This window comes from Phodopus roborovskii, unplaced genomic scaffold (genome assembly GCF_943737965.1).
Source record: "Phodopus roborovskii unplaced genomic scaffold, PHOROB, whole genome shotgun sequence".
Lineage (NCBI taxonomy): Eukaryota > Metazoa > Chordata > Mammalia > Rodentia > Cricetidae > Phodopus > Phodopus roborovskii.
This window is the reverse complement of record NW_026126408.1, coordinates 17565789-17588916: the sequence shown is the minus strand read 5'-3', so window position 1 is coordinate 17588916 and position 23128 is coordinate 17565789. Positions and strand designations below refer to the sequence as shown.

Sequence of the window (23128 nt, the reverse complement as noted above, 5' to 3'; positions counted from 1 at the left end):
CATTTCAGGCACGTAACTACAAGAACACAGTGGGCTATAAATCTAACTGCAAATTCATGCAGTTACTTTGTGACTGATCAGCTAGTTCCACCTAAGCTCATCTCTCGCTCCTAGTGAATCAAGTTCAAAGATGAATACAGATTATAAGAAAATCATTCCATCACAAAGTAACTTCCTGCATGCTTATCAAAGAGCTCCTCTCAATTCTTTTTCTTTTTGTGTGATGGAATTTGAATATTTATATGATCTCTCCAAATGAGAAATGTATTAGAACTTTCTATTTATTAGCAGCCCAAATGTGAATTCCTCAGAAATGATCAAGCTGTTGCAAAATTTCACCTCTAACATCCAGGCAGATTCCTAAAACTTCTACATGTACCTCACAGTTTTAAGGTGAGGACACTTAGCATTAGCAAAGTAGAACCATCCTCCAAATCTGTTTCATCCTTCCCTTGCTTTCCTACTGATGCTCGAGTGACACTTTCTGCTTCCAGTAAACCTGTACAATTAACACTGTTAAATATCCACAACTCTCTCTCCCTCTCTCCCTCCTCACCTCCCCCTCTCTCTCTTTCACACACACACACCACGGACACATACCATACCACACCACACCACACCATCACACCATGGTGGTAGAGATTTCTGGGAATGTGTAAAACTGAGCTTAATCACCCAAAGGTATACAAAAACACCTTTCTAGGATGAATGTCCTACTTAAGATTATTCTGTCTCCAATGAGCCTTGCTAGAAGATATAATGGCAGAGAGTGGTAAGTATAGCCAATGGCTTTTATGGCTTGCAATAAGAAAAAGGTACAACTTTTGTTGTCATTCATAGTCCTGCAGCATGGGACGAATTACTCGGACATTTCCAGACCATACTTTCTTATAAGTGCAAAATGGAAATAGTCAGAGTTCCACCTTCAGAGTGATCCTCTGAAGAGAAGAGCTAAATGGCAAATGTGATTTAATGTGCAGCTCAAAGAAGTTAGCCATCATTATGTTACCATTGCTCACAATGAAGTTATGTAAGATCCTAATAAGGATGGGGCTGGAGAGGTGGCTTCAGGGGAACTAGATTCAACTCTCAACATTTACAGTCTGCAATATCTAGTCCTAGGGGATCTGATTCTTTCTTCTGGCCTCCACAGGCACCAGGCACTCAAATGGTACACATATATACATGCAGGAAAAAACACACTGTGAAGATATATTGCTGTGACTGGCATAATAAAAGGTTAAATGGCCAACAGATAGGCAAGAGGCATAGGCAGGATTTCAAGGGAGAGGATGGAAGATCAAGAGGAAACTAGGTGCACAGGAGATGCCAGGAGACATGGTGAGGAAACAAGAGGTGCAAGATGGAAGAGAGGTAACATTATGCGATAGAATGTCAATTAATATAAGTGGGTTATGTTGTAAAAGCTAGTTAGGAACAAGCCTAAGCTACAGGCCAAGTGTTCATAATTAATAGGAAGTCTTTGTGTCATTACTTGGGAGCTTACTGGCAGGACAAAGACTTGCTACAAACACCCATACATGTAAGATAAAATAAATACCATATCATTTCTATGTCTGACAAAACTCTGAAGGTAAAAGGTGAAAACACTTTCATTGCATTCTGCTCACAGAGTTTTAGGTAAAAAATTATCTTATGCAACTTTCATAGTAGAAAAAATATAGCTCTAACTATTGTTGATCCATTATAAGTAGACACCTTCTTTGGAAATGATTGGAATTTCAAGATCTTGGTTTGCTAATTATTGATATTCCTATACACATTATTATTCTGGCCATTTTCTTAAAACAGAGAAGTCTACACTTGAAACATGAATTAATCATCATGAACATACTAGAGCAATGATTCAGAGCAAACTAAAAGGCTATAAAATTAGGGTTTATACAAAAAGGTTTGATCACTGTAATCCCCTCATGCATACCAATTTCTTGATTAGCAAATATTTATTTGTTATTTTGGGGGCATAACTATAGGTTGGAATTTTTTACATATGAATAAAAGGCTCCATAAACATGGGATCGTGGGACAGAACTCAATACATTCCCACACCACAGTTCATCAATGTATTCCAATTATTTCTCTTATGCTTGTTCTGTTGTGTCCTGTTAACCATCTGCAGAAAAAATTATTAACAATGCTAACTCTTTGGTTGTGGAAAATGACATGAGTAACAGTGGCTTTTCTTTTCAATCCAGCACATTAAATTAGAGATGAGGGTTGAGGTTACACAGGTAAAGAACATTTGAGAGCTTTGAGTTGACATCTTTTAGATTAAGCATTCAGAGGCATAGCCAAAAACATTAGTCCTGGCTGGTGAGGCACTAAAACATGTATGGAACTGCCATGTTGACACCACTAGAGGGTACTAGGACAGGCATCAAGAATGGAGGGAGGAAAGGACAGAGGGAGGGAGGGAGGATCATTCTTAGAACACACTTAACTTTTACATTGGTTATCCCATTTTTACAATGATTAGTTATTATAACTTCCAATGTTTTTTCCTCAAAGTTTGCCTCCATTCACTTGCTTAGCAAGATTCCACCCTCCTGGACAAAAAGAGCCCCAATCACCTTCAAGATAGCCTATCTACTTTCTACTAAGCAGACACCAAAAAGTTGGCCAAAATCATTGTTTTTCTGAAAGTTAGCGTAAATTAGCTAGGACTGGCATTATATCTCTACAATTCCAGCACTTGGGAGATGGTAATAGGAGAACTGAAGGTTCAAAGTCAGCTTGAGCTACATGCTGAGACCCTACCTCCAAAAGCTAAGCACTGGGAATTTTAACTCAGTACTTGCCTAGTATGAGCAAGGCCCTGGTTTTGGGTTTGATTTCCTGCATGCACACATGAATGTAGTTATCTCTCTCTGTCTCTCTGTCTCTGTCTCTCTCTGTGTGTGTTTGTGTGTGTGTGTGTGTGTGTGTGTGTGTGTGTGCATGCATATGCATGCAAACAAATGTGTATATGTATGTATGTTTTGAACCTTTTAGAGTATGTCTTCCTCACATTTTACTCATTCCATATTAGGTTTTCAACACACACACACACACAGAGAGAGAGAGAGAGAGAGAGAGAGAGAGAGAGAGAGAGAGAGAGAGAGAGAGAGAGAGAGAGAGAAAGAGAGCACAGAAAGGTGAGTGAGTGAGTCCTGAGGATATTGTCTTCATAGGAAAAGATTTCTGATTTTTCTGATCTTAATGGCAAATGCTTTACATTTTCCTAAGAGATGCTCACCTGCAGACTACTGACCTCATTTCTATAGAATGGGCCAGTTTATGAAGAGACACACATTTCTTTTAGGAACTGTCTACAGAAGCTCTCGAAACACAGTTATGACATACCACTGAGGCCAGGTCACTCAGATAGAGCTGATTCCTGCCCTCAAGGGCTCCCTGGTGAAAATAAACATCTTTTGTTCCAGAGACTGGTGTTCCAGAGAGATGGTCAAGTGAATCCCCCTCTGGACTCTTTCCTGTGCCCTATAAAATACATGTGTGCCACTTGGGTCACAAGACAGTTCTGCCCTGATACAACTTCACCCTCGCCATCTCAAGAATCTTATTCCATTCCTTTTTTTTTTTTTTTTTTTTTTTTATGATCTACTGAGTACTTGGGGAGGGGGAAAGAACTATGAGCAAAAGCCAGTGAAAAGCCAAATTCTCTGTGCCTCTCTTCAAGAAGGTCTATGGTAGACTTAACAGCGTGCTTATTTTAAAAAAACTCAGTGAAAAAAGAAGCCTTGGGCCAGTTGTGAAAACCGGCATGCTGACCCTGAGGTCATTTCTTCATCGTGTGATTGATGGATGAACAAAGTGATTGATACACAGACAATGGGGCTGGGGTAGCAAAAAGTGATTGTTTTACACCTAAACAACCTGTTCATTTCTCATCGGCATAGGCTTTGAGACTATAATATCAGCAGGGATATGCTGCAGGGGCAAACATTTTTGAAGGGGTCAACTCTGAGTTCTGGACAACCCAGACCAGCAAATAGCTTTGAAAACATTCTGGCTATGGTCACTATGGAGGTTTCCATAAGGCAGTTATGGGGGCAGAAGAGTAACTCCTGGTGGTCTGTAAGGGCAATGGAGACAGTACAGGAAGAGCGAGACATCAAGTATTAACTCATGGAAGGATTATTAAAATGCCCTGGCTTCCCAACTACCCCAGGAGGAGCAGACATTGTCCCACAGCAACTGAAACAGATGTTTACACTTTGCAAATATTTGCTAGAGAAATAAAGATTTGATTTTTCAACATATCCTTCAGCTATTGTGACATTGTGTGAAATTGAGGATGTATATGCTGAAATACATGATTGATTTGGAAATGGTAGATCAATAATGCTGCAAGCCATCACATACTCTGCTCCTTGTATAATATTCCTTGTTCAAGGGTGTGTGGCTAGATCCAAAAAGGCTCCTTTCCAGTCTTGCAATCACAGAGATATCATCACTGAGTAAATGGGACTGATTGTGTTTATTTTAGAATCGTAGATTACTCCATTCCTTCAACTACGGGAGAGAACAGCAGTAAGACATCTGCCTAGATGTTAAAGGAGAAAAATTATTCAACATTCCTGTGATAAATGATGTGAGGTTTTTTTTTTTAATTCTAATTCTTTGCTCATTGCTTTAACTATCCGGAATATTTACATTTTGACTGAAAATGGAATTTGGCATGAAACAGTATTCTCATTCTAGTGGAACTCATGTTCCATAATAGCTCTGAAGTTGTAAATACATCAATTAGAAGCCCCTCTATTTATAATTTTCTTCCTAAGGATGGATTCCTTCCAAAAAGTTATTTTACCAGAGGAAGTGGAAGCACTTTACAGCTGTTATACAAAAAGGAAGAAAAAATTCAGGGTCACTTGTTTCCTGGAAGGAAATATTTGCATTTCCAATATGATAGCAGATGTTAACCCTGAATATCTGCCAGACTAAATTGAGCTGTCTTCTGACAACTTTGCATAGCAGGGTTACACTCATCTTTCTTTCTATCAGCTCAGCAGTTCAAGCTGAAGCCCAGAAAATCTCACTTGTTATTGCTCACATGTTTGCATTTAAGTGATGAAACCAAGACCACTAAGGCCAGAGAGATGGCTCAGTGGTTAACTGCACATACTGCTCTTTCAGAGCCACCCATGTCAGGTGACTGGCAACCACTGGCTCCAGGACTTCTTTTGGACTCTGCAGACATGGCACTCACACATGCACAGGCCCCACTCCCACCTACATACATGTACATACATACATACATACATACATACATACATACATACATATACATAATCTGAAAATAATAATAAATATTTGAAAAAAAAAGACATTCAGGATCATTTCTATAGTTTTGTTTAATGACGAAATAAAATTGGCATCATGACATTGTGTCCTACATTCCTTAATAAGTATTATTACAGAAATATTGCTCTAAAACATTAAATATTCTTTAAAAATGTTAATAGCTCTATAATATTCCATTGCAAATATACCCTGATTTATTTATGCACAGTCATTTCTAATACATTTGCTGTCATAACTAACCTAGTGATGGTCAATCTCATGCATTTGATAAATTCATTTGACGTGCAGTCCCCACATGTATTTTCATAGGATGCAAAACACAGAAAACACTCCACTGACCTGTTACTTGTGTAGGAGCAATCACTTGGCTGGCACTAGACGTGGAAGCTTCAGGAGCCACTTCTACAGGCACAGGGGGTGATGTCTTTTCAATCACTACTACACGAAGAAAGGGAGATAAGAAAATGAAACCTTGTTATGTTCCCTGACATCCTTGGGTAAACTGGAAGTATAACTTACTCTACTAAAACAGTAGCTCTGTTAAAGAACTGATTAGGATCCTAAAAGCTGTGATATTAAGTCATAGTTCTGGTTTGACTATTTAGTTAAAAAAAAAAAAACTAAGAAAAATCCAGAATTCAAAAAATATGACCATTTGATAAATAAAAAACTCCAGTATTTGGACAATGCATACTAGTCCTGATCACTGAAGACGGTGAGAGGCTGACATTTCCTATTACACTAACATTGTTCCAGGGTAGGAACCTACTACATTATACATTTCACAATAAAATGCAACAATACAATCCAATAACCCACCAAACACACACACACACACACACACACACATGAATACCCTTATAAACAACACATATCAGTACAGGTTACCTGGAAACTGGGGGCGCAGATGAATAGTTGAAATGCCTGGGGAGAGCTGGGGTTGCCCAGGCTCAAGTCTGTTTTTTTCTCGATCCAGTGAAGGTATTTCCTGGGTGGTTTTTTTTCAGAGAGAGATAGAGACAGGGACATAAAGTGGGAATTACGTTTATTTTTCTCATGCAGTATTATTTTTATTTAATTAATTACATCCTCAGAGAGGCAAAATGTCATAGGATCAGATACACAGCTACACATGTAACTTTAAAAAAATTGTGCTGTTACAATGCCAAATTGTTATTTTAGCAACTGTGCTATCTATACATATGCTCTCATCTACTTCCTCAGACTTCAAAGTCAAACCTTGAAAGCAATGACCTTGGCCCTGAGTTCCACATTTGATCTCCAACTGGGAAACACAAACCCTAATTGGGGACTTAACATCCATGCATTCACAGGTGGCTCTGCCCCCGGCCACATTTTGTAGATTAAATGAATAATAGATGCAGCAACTGAGCTATAAAGAACATCCACTAAGTTTAAGTACTTTAAGCCAGGCAGTCACTGTAGCCTTTTTTCGCTCCAAACCTAATAAGGTAGCATCCCCTGGCTCTCTCTATCAGCAGTGGCAGGCTACCATAGCAATAGCAACTGCAGTCTTAGAGGACTTGAGGCTTCTAACTCAAGCAAAAATAGAAAAAAAGAAGAAAAGAAAACAATCCATCCATCATCATGGCTTAGCCTTCAGCTATAGCTCTGTAGGGGCTCATGCTTATACCAGCGTGAGGCCAGAGAGCTCACAATGCCTCATTAAATGCATTCATCAAGTTACTTCCTCACTGTTACCCAACATCTTTCTTCTCTGGCTTCATTTACTGAAATTCCACTTCCTGACTTTGGTTTCACTCTAGACCTATCTCCTCTATTTAGTTACTACAGTAACTACAGTAGATATCCTCACAGTTTGATCAAAACCCAGTTTTATAGGGAGGAATTCCTACAGAGTAACTTTTGACATGCTACAAATACCTTAATACTCCCATTCTTGACCCTTCCTTGAAAAATCAACCAGCCTCTGCTACCAACTTCATCTTTCTGTCATTGCCCATAGTAATCCATCCCACCTAGATGTAGTCACATTTTAGGGTTTCCTATTTCATTCTGCACTCTCAAACCTGCCAATATTCAGCATTCTTTTGGTGATTTACCCTGTTCTAATCCATAGTCCTGAGTGGATTCGTTTCTCATGCTTATCTTACTGCATCATCTAACTGGCCTCTCAAGCTATCAGTCATTCTTCTTCAGTTAATCCTTCAACACAGCCACCCAGGAAACCCTGACCACTCGTTACATCTCCCTGAGTATCCTTCTCTCTGTATTAAGGCAGACTGACTTTCTGTGACTTGTGAAAAATGGCCTCCTTCAGTCTCTGTATCTTCTCCTCGTACCCAATGGCATATAGCAACAAAGGATAGCCCACAAATGGGCTTACTTCTGAGGTTTATAGGCAGAATCTCCCCATCCAACTTAGGAGTAGGCTTCCTAATTAATACTACTTCTCCACTTAATAGGCAGAGACCCAGACCAGTATCTATCACTGACTACAAGTGTACTTAGTATTTCTGGCCAGTCAAAGTAGGACTAAGTTCCCTTTCTAACCTAATTTTTGCTGCTGTCAATTAAACCTACACATGTAAATGTCTCACTCTTGTACTGACCTCCTTTGCCCACATCTATCTTTAAGATCATGAAACATAGGTATCAGTCCTAAACAGATCCTGATTTCATTCACCTTCCCAACTACCCCCTTTTAAATTAAAATGGATGGTCTTAACTGTACAAGGAAAACAGCCAAATGAAGTTAAGACTATATAGGAAAAATGTTCACGATCTCTTTCTGATTAGACCCCCCGCCACACACTCTCTCTCTCTCTCTCTCTCTCTCTCTCTCTCTCTCTCTCTCTCTGTGTGTGTGTGTGTGTGTGTGTGTACTTTTGTACCCATGCACTCACACACGCATGTACAGTTGTGCCTGCAATGTATCTTCTCCTATGTGTGTGCACACGTAGGGGCCAGAGGTTCTCATCGGGCGTCTTTCTCACTCACCCTATGCCTTATCATTTGAGACAGTATCTTTTCTTTCCTATTCTCAATTACAGTTTCAGAAAACTAGGGCATAAAAAGATCAAAGCTGAGTTATGATGGGTTTGTTTAGACAACTGACAGACATACTTACAAGCTCAGTGACTTTTTTCCCCTTGGATCATTCGGAGTTACACTCAGAATCAACAAAATCGCAAGCTACTGTACCTTTCCCATCATTCAAGATGCTAACTGAGCCACAGCTGTGCAAGTATGCAGATCTGTTGTAGTTCTTTCAGGCTCAATATACCACGATTTATCCAGATATAAGTGTTATCACTGCACATCCACCATTCCTTATTCTGGATTCTTTTAACACTTATATGCTAACATATGTTACAAATAACAATTGAAACATCATTTGAAATAGTTTATTTCTACATGACCCCATATGAGTTTAAACGCCTAATATATTCCTGGCAACTGGACAAGTGATATATAAATGAAAAACCTTTAATAATTACATAATCTTCATATTATCAAATAAAGATTCAAGGCATGAGAAGGAGCAGAGAAGATGCAATATTACACAAACAGGACATCAAGTCAACAAATGTTCACACTTCCTGTTATTGAGTCTCAGTATTCCTACTCCCATCTCATGTTCCTAAACACAAAACTAATCAAATTTTCTCTAGAACGTCTAAGAAACAACAGTCATGTATTTTATTGTGGCTTTCAAGGGTAAGTGCTGTCTTCAATCTAATTTGATCTAATTTTATCCAAAGGCTTGTGTTAAATTTTAGTTGGACTAGTTAGAGTCTCACTTAATTTTATATTCTCATTTATATACTGAGAATACATAATTGGATGAACACAAAACAGTCTTCCTTTGCACAGTTTGTCCAGGCAGCTAGCTGACCCTATGAACTCTGCTCATCGTTTTACTCTCTCCAGAACATAGGTTCTGTGGCAAGAGATGGTGTTCTCCACCCAACCCCAGGAACTGATTAGCCATCACTTTCTGAGCACTGAGAATGAAGCACTCATTTAGAAAATCCTGCCACACATTTTCTTGCATATGAACACCCTATCCTTAAAAAGTGTCTTGAAGTCAATAAGAGAGAAGACTTAAAAACAGTGAATGAGTTACCTTTTCAGGAGGTGCTGTTACCACTAAAACCAGAAAAGAGAGATGGGAATTAGCATGACCAAGCACAATTCGCTCATCATATTTCAATCTTCAAAAGACATTAGAAAGCCATTATCTCCCCCCAAACAATTAAGTCAAATGTGGAATTCCCCCGTCATCTGTCACTTTCAAGAATTTTACACATGAGTGACAAAGGTTTTTTTTGTGCTATTTATTGTTCAACTATCCAAGTTCAGAGGTCAAATGTTCAAAGTCTTTCATTCAACATTAAAAAAATTAACCTCAATTTTAAAGAAAACACTTTCTGATATGTTACTTTAAGCTTAATCTTGAGCTTGGGGAACTTCTCTTGTCTTAAAAAACAAATGCTTTCAGTGTTCAGAAATCCACCTAATGTCAAGTTTAAAAAAAAAAATAAAGAGATATTCTTTTCATTGAGACATGAGAATGGGTACTGCATATTTATATAAACCAGTTTTCCATGAAGCCTTCTGATTATTTTCATGCAGACATGCTTTCTAATTAAACAAAGCCAAACCTCATAAGCCAATAAGAGACAATTATGAATTAACATCAATATAATTAGCAACTTAAGTATTACACAATCGCTCATTGTTATAGTGGGGTGATGTCTTTGTATTTTGAAGTGCTTGATTTTATTCAGAAATTCTTAGCACTAGTCCTCAACTTCACTTATTACTTGGAATTTTCTGAGTCAGTATGTCTCCTTAATAATTAGCAAAAAGGCTGGATACATTAATTCCAAGAAGCAATGAGGCTACCAGATAAATTAAAGCCACTGCTCTTTCAATGGGAGGAAGCTGACTTTCTAACTTATGAAACCCATTATTAAGAAATTCTAAAGGCAGAGCCACACTTGTTCCTATTTCCTTCTTCTAAACAAAGGATAAACAACCTAGGTCAATGGTGTTCAACCCTCCTAATGCTTCCACCCTTTAATACAGTTCCTCATGTTGTGGTGACCCCCAATCATAAAATTATTTTTGTTGCTGTAATTTTGCTACTGTTATGAATTGTTATGTAAATATCTGACATGCAGGATGGTCTTTGGTGACCCCTATCAAAAGGTAGTCCAACCCCTAAAGGGGTCTGGACCCAGAGGTTGAGAACCACTAACCTAGGTGGACAGAGACTACACTAGGTGAGATCCTACCTGCTCTGCCAACCCAAAGAAGAATTACAGCACAGTGTGTGAAAGGGTAGAAAGAAATATGCCAAGTTCAGAGCCCAGAAAAACCCATACCACCATGGAAGAAGGTTATGACCCTCAAGTGGGCATCCCAAGTCCTTACCTAAGGATCAATGGCAAAAGCCAACAAGAACTTTTTTTATTTTTTAGAGGAAATACACACATTCCTTACAGCCCTAAAACTCTTCCTTTTTCCAGGAGTGAGGCTTTTCTGTGGTAATCAAAATAGTCAGAGTTTTATCCACCAAGGAGAGAAGAAAATCCCTCGGGGGGGAGGGGTCAGAGACTGTCAAACTAGAGAGCTTTAGACTCCCCTCCCTTGACCATGGGTTTCATTATCACTTTTAATGACACATAGAAAGTCATGACTATAGCTTAGATTTCTCAGAAGGTAAATGAAGGGACTTCACTAGGGCTCTTCTAGAGTCTTAGACTGGCTGTTTGCTAGTCACCTGCTTGCTACTTGGCTTTATCCCACCTTCCAGCCCCACCATCATTTCACCAAAGCTCAGCCCATACTTTAACAATTTTAAGCCTGTGTTCTACTTTATGCAGCAGAATTCAATGGCTTCCTGGACTCAGACATGAATTGGGACTATTCCTCGAAGATGGAAATCCCTCTCCAGGAGTAAAGACTAAGCTACTGTAGCTCCCCCAAATGCAAGACATTGTTCTGGAATCCACATGGAATATTATTACCTGCTCAGCACACACACACCTCAGCAGTGACCCTCGATCAGAGAAAATGGTCCATATTATATCTATTACCTAAAGGATGTTTGCAGTGTTCAGACACCATTTTAATGCTAGCAATAATAGTGTGTTTGTGTGTGTGTGTATGTGTGTGTGGTGGAAGCATCACTATCATATAACTGTCAAAAGTCACTGACATAGCTAAACATCCTACAAGACCCAAAACAGCTTCCTCACCCATTCAAGAATTACACATTTGAAAATGTCAATAACATTGAGAGCCATGCTCCAGAAGGGTAAAAACAGACATAGAAGCACAGATACAGAAATGGGCAACTAGGACCCACACCCAGCATGCAAGCTCACCTTCGGGCTCCACCATTCCCGGCCGGCGTTCCCTCAAGGAGGTTGAGGCCTCCACTGGCTCTGCCTTGGCTGGGAGAGGTGGAGGATGAGTACTTTTAGCAACAGGTTGAGTGTTCTTTGGCTTGACAAACACAGCTTCTTTACCTATATGCTGATGGACTGGCCTGCGTCTATGAACGCCAGAAACCGTATAACCCATTCCACCAGGACAGATTTCCTTAAAAGCAGCTAGATTTGGGATGGGAAAATATTCCTTTTAAAAATCTAACAGTGCAAATTTATACAGAGGAAAATATCATGATGAATATCTCTTAATAAGTCATCGCTAACACAGGTACATCTCAAAACTTTAGAAATAAATGCAAAATGTAAGCAGATTGCTTAAATTCCTGATAAACTTGCATACTTACAGGGAAAAAAATCTACTTTTACTTTAAACATTTATTCACCTATTAATTCTTCATCCTATCCAACTAGGATACACATACACACACACACACACACATATATATATGCACATGTGTGTACATATAAATTACATAGTATATATATATATATATTTAGCATGAATTTTATATATTGAATTTATATGATAGTTGCCATTATATAGACTAAATTACATGGAAAGATATATACTAGCAGTCATTTTTAAGTACAGGTGACAGCTGTCTAATATGTGAATATGCAATATTAACAATAGTCAGGTTTTCCCCTTTCCCCCTGCCTCTGTGTTTATTAACAAAGAGCCCAGTGGACATCGAAGTTAAATGATATACATCATATTCAGGAAAATGGGGTACTGAAACCCTCCTGAATTATTTCCAGTTGACAAACCCAAAGACTCAGCCAGAATGGAGTGCTATAGCTGGAATGGGGGTTACCAGTGAAGAAGAGGCAAAGAGGGGCATGTTATTCAAAAGGTCCTTCAGACAGTGAGAAGAAACCCATGAAGTAGGCTACAGACAGTAGCCACAGCAGGAAGGACATGCCAGAGCAAGCTGTTGTCCTCTGTGTGAACAGACAGGCATGATAACTAGCAAAAACCTGGTCAGTTTCACTAGCCAGAGGACAATGGAACATTCTGTACCACGTAACTATCACACTGGCCAGGAAAAAGGAATCTTTGAGATGACTTTTTCCCCCTCCAAGTAGACAGGGTATATATAGTGTGTGGTTTGCAAGGCTCCAGCAGCAATCTCTAAGAGTGGGTAGAAAAAAAAGACAATAGTGGTTGGTGGTGAGTGGCAGAGGCAAACTCCACATAATTCCTGGGCTGTTGGTATTGGAAGCAAATTACTAAATGCAAACAAGGGGGCTTACAGTCAAGTTTTGTTTCTACTTTTAAAATTGAAAGTAAAATAAATCATTTCTCACTTTCACTGAACTATGTTTCCTTGAGAAAGAGGGAACTCTATAGTGTTCCTTTAAAGCATGGTGAAATCCTGCCTTTCCAGGGATCAGACACTTAACTGTGGGATCTACTAGGATCAGAACAAGGCATAGTTGCCTACTTAAGCACATATTTAATTAAAATCATGACAGGAGCAAAACTTACTAAAGCATGAAAATTGTATCATTACTATCATTATCAGATTTCATTACTGAACTTTGGAAAGTAGCCCTGATGTACAATCCCCATCTTGGTTACACTTCCCGTAAGGATTAAAACACTTGTCAAAGTGGAACTTAAAGAGAAATAGATTTATGAATAGCAAAGCCTTTTAGTGATGAGTGTGTTAGGCCACACAGCAGGGCACTAGGGCCTATGGGAAGAGTCTGACATCACCCCTTCTATTAACTCACCACTGACAATGTATCATTTTTACCTTAATTGTTCCTTTTGATTCTAACCAGTACCAAGGGTAAGCTATGTTTTCTGTTGTGTAATTTGCTACTTTAAGACATTACATGGACCTAGAGATTTAATGCACTTCTCTATAAGGGACGTTTCTCTAAACTAAGCAATTTGGTGTCATGTTTTGAAGCTACACCAAGCCAGTGAAAGACCACATCTTCCTTGATCATATGATGCCTGGGGCTAGCAGATTGTGTCTCTTTCTCATCCATTTAAATTCCTTTAGATTATGATTGAGAGTTTATTGGTTTAAAAGTAAGGTATCTAGAGAAATTTACCCCCTCAGAGATCTGGGTAATTATGAACCTGAGGGGTAAAAACTCGACTTTTTAACACTTGACCCCCTTCAAAGTTCATAATGGTTTTGGCAAGATCTCTTTTAGAGCTATCTTCACTGTATAAATACAAAACTGAATACAATTCTTTGTATTTCTGATTAGAGAAATCAAGTGCAATTTCAATAGCCAAGAAAAAAGTCAATGTCCACAAGGCCATTATTGTAAAATGCTGGGTGGTGTACCATTAGCAAAGCACATGGCCCTGTACAACTTCCTATTTTTTACATTTAAATATCAGTCTGCAAGCTCTGGAAGCTGAGAATAAAATGCAAGGGTTTATCTTCTTGGCTAAACATTCAAAATGAAGACTACTATTGCTCAGGAATAATGGGGAAATTCCTTTGTACATTTATTTCTTTTTTTCTAATTTGAGCTTCTGCAGCTATGTTTTCTTCAGAAATGATGCAAATATACCATTCAAAACTAAACTTGGAAACCAAAAATGGCCCAAGCTTCTGAAGTAATTTTGTTCCTGTGGCTAGACATATTTATGTATGTGTGTAGCTGGCCATAGCTTACCTGTACCTGGGAGGGGACATTTTTCACAGTGTGGTCCCCAGGCCTTGCCCACACTACAACAGCAGATCTGCTTGGTGAGATGAACAGAGAGAGGATGCATACAGTGTCTTCCAGGACTGACAAGGCGGTAACAGGGCCCCTTCTCTTCTGAGATCACAGGGGGATCCGCTGAAGAGAAACAAAGCCTAATGTCATTGAAGAAACAAGTCATACCACCTTTATGTTAAAATAAGATGGCCCTTACAGCCTGGATAAGAGACCATCCTTTAAGATAAATGCATCTAGATTAGGGGAATTACTCTTTTTGGCTAAGAGCCCATTCATTAAATCACCCTTTGATTCAGAGCACCAAATGCTATAACTAGTGATCCCTGTCCCTATCTGGATTCTATTTGTAACAAATATTAATATAGGATGTGTATATAAGTTAAGCATTTCCACAAATGCCTACCTGTCCAACAAACCTAGTCATTTACAATTAATCATAACCATGACCCATTGTTTCTCTATACTGGGCTGCAGAAGTCCAGGACAATGACTGGTGAATGTCCAGGCACCATAGAAATCCAGGAGTGTGGTTAATACCACAGATCAGCAGCTGTACTGTTTAGCTGGAGAGCTCAGGAATCCTTACCCAAGGCCAAAGACTATAAATGGCAGGCAGGGAGTAGCTGCTGACCTGCTGAGACATACAAAGTCCCAGAGTAGTAAGCAGAGCAGGCAAGGTCTCAAGTCCTCATTCTACGCTGCAAAAGGTAACCAGGCTGTTATCATCCAACTTTTGCCTCCTTGCCCTGATCTTCTACTGTAAATGAGTAGTGGTCATCACCCAGACATCTGGCACACAAGGCAAATTGGAGAGCAAGATACAAGCCTGGTCTTTGTGTATTTCTTAAGTTAAAGCATGCATAGTTGGGGTAAGTGCTCCATGATAACTCAACACTGCTGAAACCTCCCAGGTCTGTTGCATCATCCTGGCTATATCTATTCTCTCTCGTGGTATCATCTCAGTCTGCCCCTGATACTAGCGATTCAACCCAACTTCCTGCCCTTCTTGTTTAGATATGCATGCATAGTTCCACCTTTCCAGCAGGACTGACTTCCCAAATTAGATGCTCTAAGAATAATCTGAATAATTAAGATGTATGGCAGAGGGAGATGCAAGGGATATGACTGGCTCCAAAGTGTGGGTGATTACTTTCCTGTTCCCCTAATTTTCAGGAAACTTGCTGTGATGGTTTAAATGGGACACTGGGTGCAAGTTGGCAGTGCTCTTTGGGTAAGCTTTGGTGGTAAAGCTTTCCTGGAGAAAGTACATCACTGGGGGAAGGTTTTGAGGTCAAACAAACAAACAAAACTCAGGAATTTGTGCTTCTGGTTCAGAATGTGAACTCTCCAAAGGGGTCAAAACCATGATGGGGAAACCCACAGAAACAGCTGACCAGAGCAATCTCACTGACTCTGGACTGAAGTTGGGGGATCCTGCATAGGACTGAATGTGGGTGACAGTTGTGTGGCTTGGGCAGCTTATGGGGCCACTGACAGTGGAACCAGGATTTATCCTAGTGCATGAACTGGTTTTGGGAGCCCATTCTCTATGGAGGGATAACTAGCTCAGCCTAGATATGGAGGGGCAGGTCAAGGGAGCAGCAGGGGGAAGCTTGTTCCTGCCTCAAGTGATATGACAGATTTTGTTGATTCCCCACGGGAGGCGTTAAGCTCTCTGAGGAAGGGATGGAAGGTAGGATAAGGTGGGGTGGAGAGGAGAAGTTGGGGGGAGCGAAAGGATAGGAGGGAGAAGGAAATGGGATTGGTATGTAAAATAAGTTTTTTTGTTGTTTTGTTTTTTAAAGATGTACATTCTTCAGTTGAGGGACATGTAGGTTGCTTCCAGGTTCTGAATATTACAAATAATGCTGTTATGAACATAGTTGATCAGATGTCCTTGTGGTATGAATGTGCATCCTTTGGGTATATGCCTAAGAGTGGAATTCTGGATCTTGAGGTAGGCTAATTCCCATTTTCCTGAGAAACTGCCATTCTGATTTCCAAAGTGGCTGTACAAGTTTGCACTCCCACCAGCAATAGAGAAACATTCCCCTTTCTCCGCATCCTCTCCAGCATAAACTGTCCTTGGTGATTTTTAATTTTAACCATTCTGACAGGTGTAAGATGGTATCTCAAAATTGTCCTGCCCCAGATGATGTGTCAGACTTTGATCCCTCATGGGAGGCCTCATCCACCCTGGGGAGTGAATGGGGAGTGAGATGGGGGGACAGGAGAGACAGGGAACTGAGGTTGGTATGTAAAATCAGACTGTTTTTAATTTAAATAAAAATTTATTTAAAAAAATAAAGAAACAACTTTAGGACACTGATTTAAAAAGAAGAAGGAGGAGGAGGAAGAGAAGGAGAAGAAGTCTCCTTTTCCTAATGCTATGCCTGTTGCTTGATGCTGCCTTGCTGTTCCCAACATTATGGATTCTAACCCTTTGAAAATGTAAACCAAACTTAACTTGGTCTTGCTTAAGTGGCCTTGGTCATAGTGTTTTATCAAAGCAACAGCAACAGCAAAATTAATACACTTGCCTCTCCTGATCCTTATTTTTTTCATATTTTGATTTACAGAACAACCTCATGGATTTATAAAAAACTCATGTTAATTGGCAATAATGGTTAATTTTGTGTACTCACAAGGCTAAGCAATACTACCCAGATATTTAATCAGATACTGGAATGAATGATCAGTTGGGTTTTGTTGCTATTTTATGTGACATTAATATTTAAACCAGAGGACTTTGGCTAAAAATATTTATTCTCCACGATATAAATGGGCTTTACCCAATTACTTGGCAAATTTAAAAGGAAAAAAAAGCTAATTTACATTGAGCAAGAATAAATTTTGTCAATGCCCTTCAGAAGCAGGCTGCTATGTCAGCTCTTCCTTGGTGGATAGTCTGCCACTTACTCTGTAGATTTTAGACTCATCAGTCTCTGTGCTTACGTCCACCAACCCCTTGAAATAATATCACCTCCCTTATTTATGCAAAAACATATATGACATGCATGTATGTGCATTTATAAATGCATAGTATGCATTAACATACAAGAAAGAATACTCTAATATTTATAATCTATATGGGGTGGGATATTTATTTCAAGGAATTGGCTCATACACACATATCCTTACCCTGTTGGTTCTGTTCCTTTATAAAGAATGCTAAATCATATACTGGTCAAGTCTCTATAACTTTCTTACTTAGAAAGAATAGGGTCATATCCATATACAACATTCTAAATACTTGGTACATAGTAGAAACATAATGCATGTTCAGGTTCCTATGATAATACAAATCCTAGCTATCTCTATTTGTGCCCAATTGGATCATCGCTTAGTAGCAGAAGTTCAACAAAGTAAAGAAAGACATTACAAGTGAACTGAGGGTTGGAGGGTAAATGGCAGATGAAAAACTAGAACACTCCTGAAGTTTCAAACCCACACACGTGCTGAGGGCATGGACCAGTGATAAAGCATTGACTAGCATGCATAGGGCCATAAGTGAGTTCAGTCCTGTTTCCAGCAGGAACAGAATAAAACAAGCAAAATCACCTTCACAAAATATGTCTAATAAAGCTGACTCTACTATTGCTTCTAAAAGAAATGGGTAGATAGAAAAGTCTGGAATTTCCCCACTCCCTTTTACACTTTCTGTCTTCTGTACAGATAAGCTATGAAAGGTCAAAAGTTACAGACTAAAAGTAAAACACAGCTTAGCAGCAGGATCCTAGGCTCCTAAAGGAGAGAAAGCCCTTGGAATGACTAATGCTACTCACATAATACAAATGTTCACATATGAGTGAACATGCATGTAAGTGCATGTATATGCATGTGTATACTCATCAAAACATACACACATTTCTCATGTAGCTCATAGAGGATTTTACTCTAGAATTTCCTTCCCCAAATGACTGGATCTTACTTATAATCACACTCACACAGAAGCAATGTCAAGACATCCCACCAGAGCCTATTTTATACACAATGGGGCTTGATTATAAAATTAATCACATTAGTGTTGTTTCTCAATCCTAGGGCCATGGGCAATTCAGAACAGATCAGTTTCTTCATATTCCTGACATTTGTTCCATGACAATTAATACTCATTGTTGTTGTATTCTGAATGGGAAATGCCACCCACAGGCTCTTACGTGTGAATGCTTGATGCCCAGCTGGTGATATGGTTTTGGAAGGCTATGAAATCTTTACAAGGTGGAACCTTGTGAGCTCTCCAAAAATTAAATAATGGTCACTTGTCAGTTCAGAGCCTACAGAAGGACAGAGTTCTGTGGCTTATGGACCATGTGAAAATAACTCACTTTAACCCTTTTCTGCCCTGGTTCCTTCACTTCAAAAACAAGAAGAATAAAAGTACACATCTCAGGGAGATCTCCTAAATACTACATGTGACAATGTGTGCAAAATACCTACCATAGGGTCAGACACTTATTAAGTACACAATAAAGACTATCACCACCATGCCTGCTATTGTTACCACTATTATCAGGGAGAAAACAGGTAGCACAGATCTGTCTATCCCCCAGGTCATGGTGCCATGTTCTATAAGGAAAGATAGGGTCCCTGAGCAGAGGTAGCCATAGAGGAGGTAGGAAAAAAACAAAACAAAATAGAAGACAGATGATGAAGACTTAATGACTTCCTGACTTCCTTGAAAGCCAAATGAGATTAAAAAAAAAAAAAAAAAAAAAATAAACCCAAGCTGACAGGCTCCCCTTGTCTAGCCTGAGCAGACAGGGTTAATGTGGGCAACAAACAATCAAACAAAAGAACTACTCAGTCCTCAAGGAAGCCTGATGTAGAGGGAAAGTAGTGTCAGAAGAACCTTTGTTCCACTTTCCAAAAATCTAAAAACTAGGACAGTGGTTCTTAACCTACTTAATGCATCAATCTTTTAATACAGTTCCTCATGTTGTGGTGAGCCCCAATCATAAAATTATTTTTGTTGTTTCTTCGTAATTGTCATTTTCCACTGTTATGAATTGTATTATAAACATCTGTGTTTTTTGATGGTCTTAGCTGAACCCTGTGAAAGTTATTTTACCCTCAAAGGTTTCTCAACCCAAGGGTTGAGAATCACTGATCTAGAACTACACAGTTCAATATATCAAGCAAGAGGCACATATTACTAAATAAACTTATGAAATTTATTTAAAAGTCCTGGTCCTCTGTTGGACTGACTGATGTCTTCTTTGAGGCAGCATGGGAGGAAATATCCTACTATCTCCGAATTTTCTACCAGATGCTGCTTAGCTCTGTTCCAACATCCTAACTCCACCACGAATACTACAAGAGCAGGCTTGGACAATATAGGAGATGCCTATGTGCCAATAAAACTTTATTTACAAAACCAGACAGCAGACAGATGTGATCCACAGACTACAGTTTATCAACTGCTGGCCCAGAAACCTAATCTGGATGCCCCACATCCTAGCTTTGAAGCTCAACTGTTGATTATTAGATATGTGATCTGAAGAAGTTTCTAAAACTCTCTTAGCTCCAATTTCCAGTGTGTGCAAAATAAATAATAATAGTAACACATTTGACAAAGAGAATGAGGAACCTAACTAGAAATCATGTATATGAATATGACTGGCTTTTTAGAAAGAAGCTGCTCTTCTTTGTTAATTGACCTCTGGGGTGACAGTAGAAGTCCCTCAGCACATGTCCTCCTTGGCCTTTTGTTTCTGTCAGTTAACTCCAAGTTGATGGATGGAGAATACCTAAAGCCTCAAAAACCCTCTGAGGACATTTCCTGATGCTTAAATGCCTGCACAAAAACAAGTGCAGTTTCAGAAGGCAGAAAGTCTTCCTCGATGTAGTCTACTTTTCTTCAGATTGCTGTGATGAGTCCAAACTTTGCCCTTTCCCCCATAAGACAGGCAGGAGCAGGCTTGGAGTATACTGTCCCAGAACCCTAAGCCACAAACACAGGTCAAAAGAGTCAGCAAATGTCAGTATCCTCTTCCTCTTTTCTTTTTGACTACATGAAGTCAAAGGGCAAAGTGGGCAAGGCAAGAAAAGCAAATGGCTGCACTCTTTGGCTGGAGTCACAGAACTCAGAGGGTGTTCACCTTGCTGCATTTGGGAACACAGAGAGCTTCCCAGTGCCCCTTAGTCATTGCCAAGTGTATTTCTTCAAGTTCACAAAGTCAGCCACTCATTTTATGACCTAGATATACCCTAATTTCATGCTGCTTAAGAAAATGCTGTCAGTCTCTATCACATGCTTGCACACTCAAGCCCTGGCTGGAGTGTGCACACATGTATGCATCTAAGCACTTGTTTACTCCCTAATTTCCTTTGACACTCTCCCATAAGTATGAGGAAACATAGTCTGTCCCTACTTATTGACAGCATCACAGTTTTTGTCTGAGTCTTTCCACCTGTCTTCAGACTCTTCAACAGTTTCTTCATAAACAAGTCAGGACAAATAGGTACAAGTCACAAATTCCAAAGGAACTGGACACACATCCATGATACCACATGCATTAAATTGAGAGAAAAAAGAAAGAAATACATCTGTGTACCGTGCTGGAAAGGGGCTCAATTTTAACTCTCAGTTCTAAACTGGAACACTTAACTAGCAACAACTAAATATCTCTAAATACTTATCATTTCAGCTGTTTCAGCTGAACCGTAAAACTGAATTATTTATTTTTCAAATAAGAATGAAGGGTTGTTTAATAAGTTCAGAATTATTTGGGCAATGACAAGGAAAATAAATTCTAAGAAACTGTGCAAGTGTTTCAAAATTCACATTGGCAGGTTCCTACGATTTCATTAAAATCTGGAGGTCTGCCCTTCATGCTAGACATCAGGGCATGTCAAGCTTTCACAAGCTTATGGCCAGTTCTCCAAGTTTACCTAATCTTCAACCTTCCACATGAGAATTCAAACCAGACTATGTTAAATCAAAAGTCATTTACAACAAGATCTGCCTCAAAGCTCTTTACAATAATTGCTGCTTAAATTAGAAACCTGTTTAGATGTTTGTTTTTATGTAGTTCAAAGTAGTGAAAGATACTCTAAATTGTCTGGATATTTCCGACAGTTTGGTTTGTGCCCAAACACTCTAAATCCTTACACCAGTTTTCAAAGGTGACTTGTATGAAAATTTCAGTCTAATTTAGCCACCTCCAAACCCCCCCATTCCTGTCACCCCACCCTCCCACCCCTGCAGGTTGGGTGCTTGTCTACTTCTGATCAGAACCGCCAGTAAAAGACAACAGGAGGAAAAAAAAAAAACAGACTTACGTGCACAATTTCCTAATCTGCATTTGTCAGTTTTTAAAAAGAAAACAGGAGTAATTAGTAACAATGTTACAAAAGGCATGCATCCACCAAAGAGGACAGTAATTTTCACATCATTTCATCGTTTCTGTATAAATCTCCAGTTTAGACAGAGATAAACTTCTAAAACTGAAGGATCATGTCATCAGGAAGAATGTTTTCACTTGATCAAATGTGAGACAGGAAAAGAAGGATGCGGCTTAAAAAACACCAAGGCCACATTAGAAGAAATCCAAAGAGCCTAGCTGGATGCAGCATCACTCCTCAAGTTACCTCACCTTACTGTGACATTCTTAAACTTGGCATAATTATATACAGTTTTTTATGTGCATTGTTTATCTACTTTCCTAATAGAAGGGTTACTATGAAATACGGTTATATTTTAAAATTCTGCCTTTGAGGGCTAGAGAGATGGCTCAGAGGTTAAGAACACTGACTGCACTTCCAGAGGACCTGAGTTCTATTCTTGACACCCACATGTTGTTTCACAAATGTCAATTCCAGGAGAAACAGTACCAGCTCCTGGCTTTAGTGGACACCAGGAATATACATGGCGCACAGACATATGTGGAGACAAAACACCCACTTACATTAGAATATAAAATAATATTTTTAATCTGCATTTCATGCTAGGAAGAGAGCTTGGTTGGTAAACTGCTTACCCTGAAAGCATGAGAACCTGAGTCTCATCTCTACAACCCATGTAAGAGTAATCCAGGGCTGTGGCTCCTTCTTATAACCCCAGTGCTGATAAGGCAGAGAGAGGGGGATCCCTAGGCATCAATGACCAGCCAACTAGCCTGATAAGTTCCAGGCCAATGAAAGACCCTGTCTCAAAACAGCAAGATAAATAGTGCCTGAGGTCTACAAATAGTGAGTGTCTACACACACACACACACACACACACGAGATGAGAGAGAGAAAGAGAGAGAGAGAAAAAGAGAGTAGAGAGAGAGGCAGAGAGAAAGAGGCTTTTGAGGCCTTTTTTACCTCAGGTGCATCCAATCTAATTGGCATAGAGATTGCATAATCTATATTGATTATATAAATACCCTAATGACTAACCTGGCTTCTTTTCCAATAATATTAAAATATGTGCTTCATGAGAGACTTTTACCTCTACTAGATAGCAAAGAAAACTCCAGAGACATTTTCTTAAACCAGTAGTGTTACTTTAGAGGCATTTTCTAGATTCAGAGAACATTAGAACAGAACCAGAAAATCTGAAATGCATGGGCTGTGGAATGATTTTCCAGGCTTTTCCAACTGAGAGAGTACAGTGAAATCCCATAAAAGCAGACTGCTGTGACTCAGGACTTGTGACAATTAAAGGCAGAAGC

General features: G+C 39.3%; 1 protein-coding gene across 5 annotated transcripts in view; it reads right to left on the bottom strand.

Moving 5' to 3' along the window:
• Ltbp1 (latent transforming growth factor beta binding protein 1) overlaps positions 1-23128 on the bottom strand; it is a 385515-nt gene that overhangs the window by 102270 nt on the left and 260117 nt on the right. For 3 of the 5 annotated variants that reach the window (XM_051181870.1, XM_051181868.1, XM_051181872.1), the window contains 5 exons: positions 14421-14588; positions 11709-11936; positions 9440-9462; positions 6217-6316; positions 5668-5766 (listed from right to left, as the gene is read on the bottom strand). In XM_051181870.1, the coding sequence (XP_051037827.1) occupies positions 5668-5766; positions 6217-6316; positions 9440-9462; positions 11709-11936; positions 14421-14588 (618 nt within the window). The remainder of the gene's footprint in view (positions 1-5667; positions 5767-6216; positions 6317-9439; positions 9463-11708; positions 11937-14420; positions 14589-23128) is intronic. The other 2 variants (XM_051181869.1, XM_051181871.1) reach the window with 2 other exon arrangements.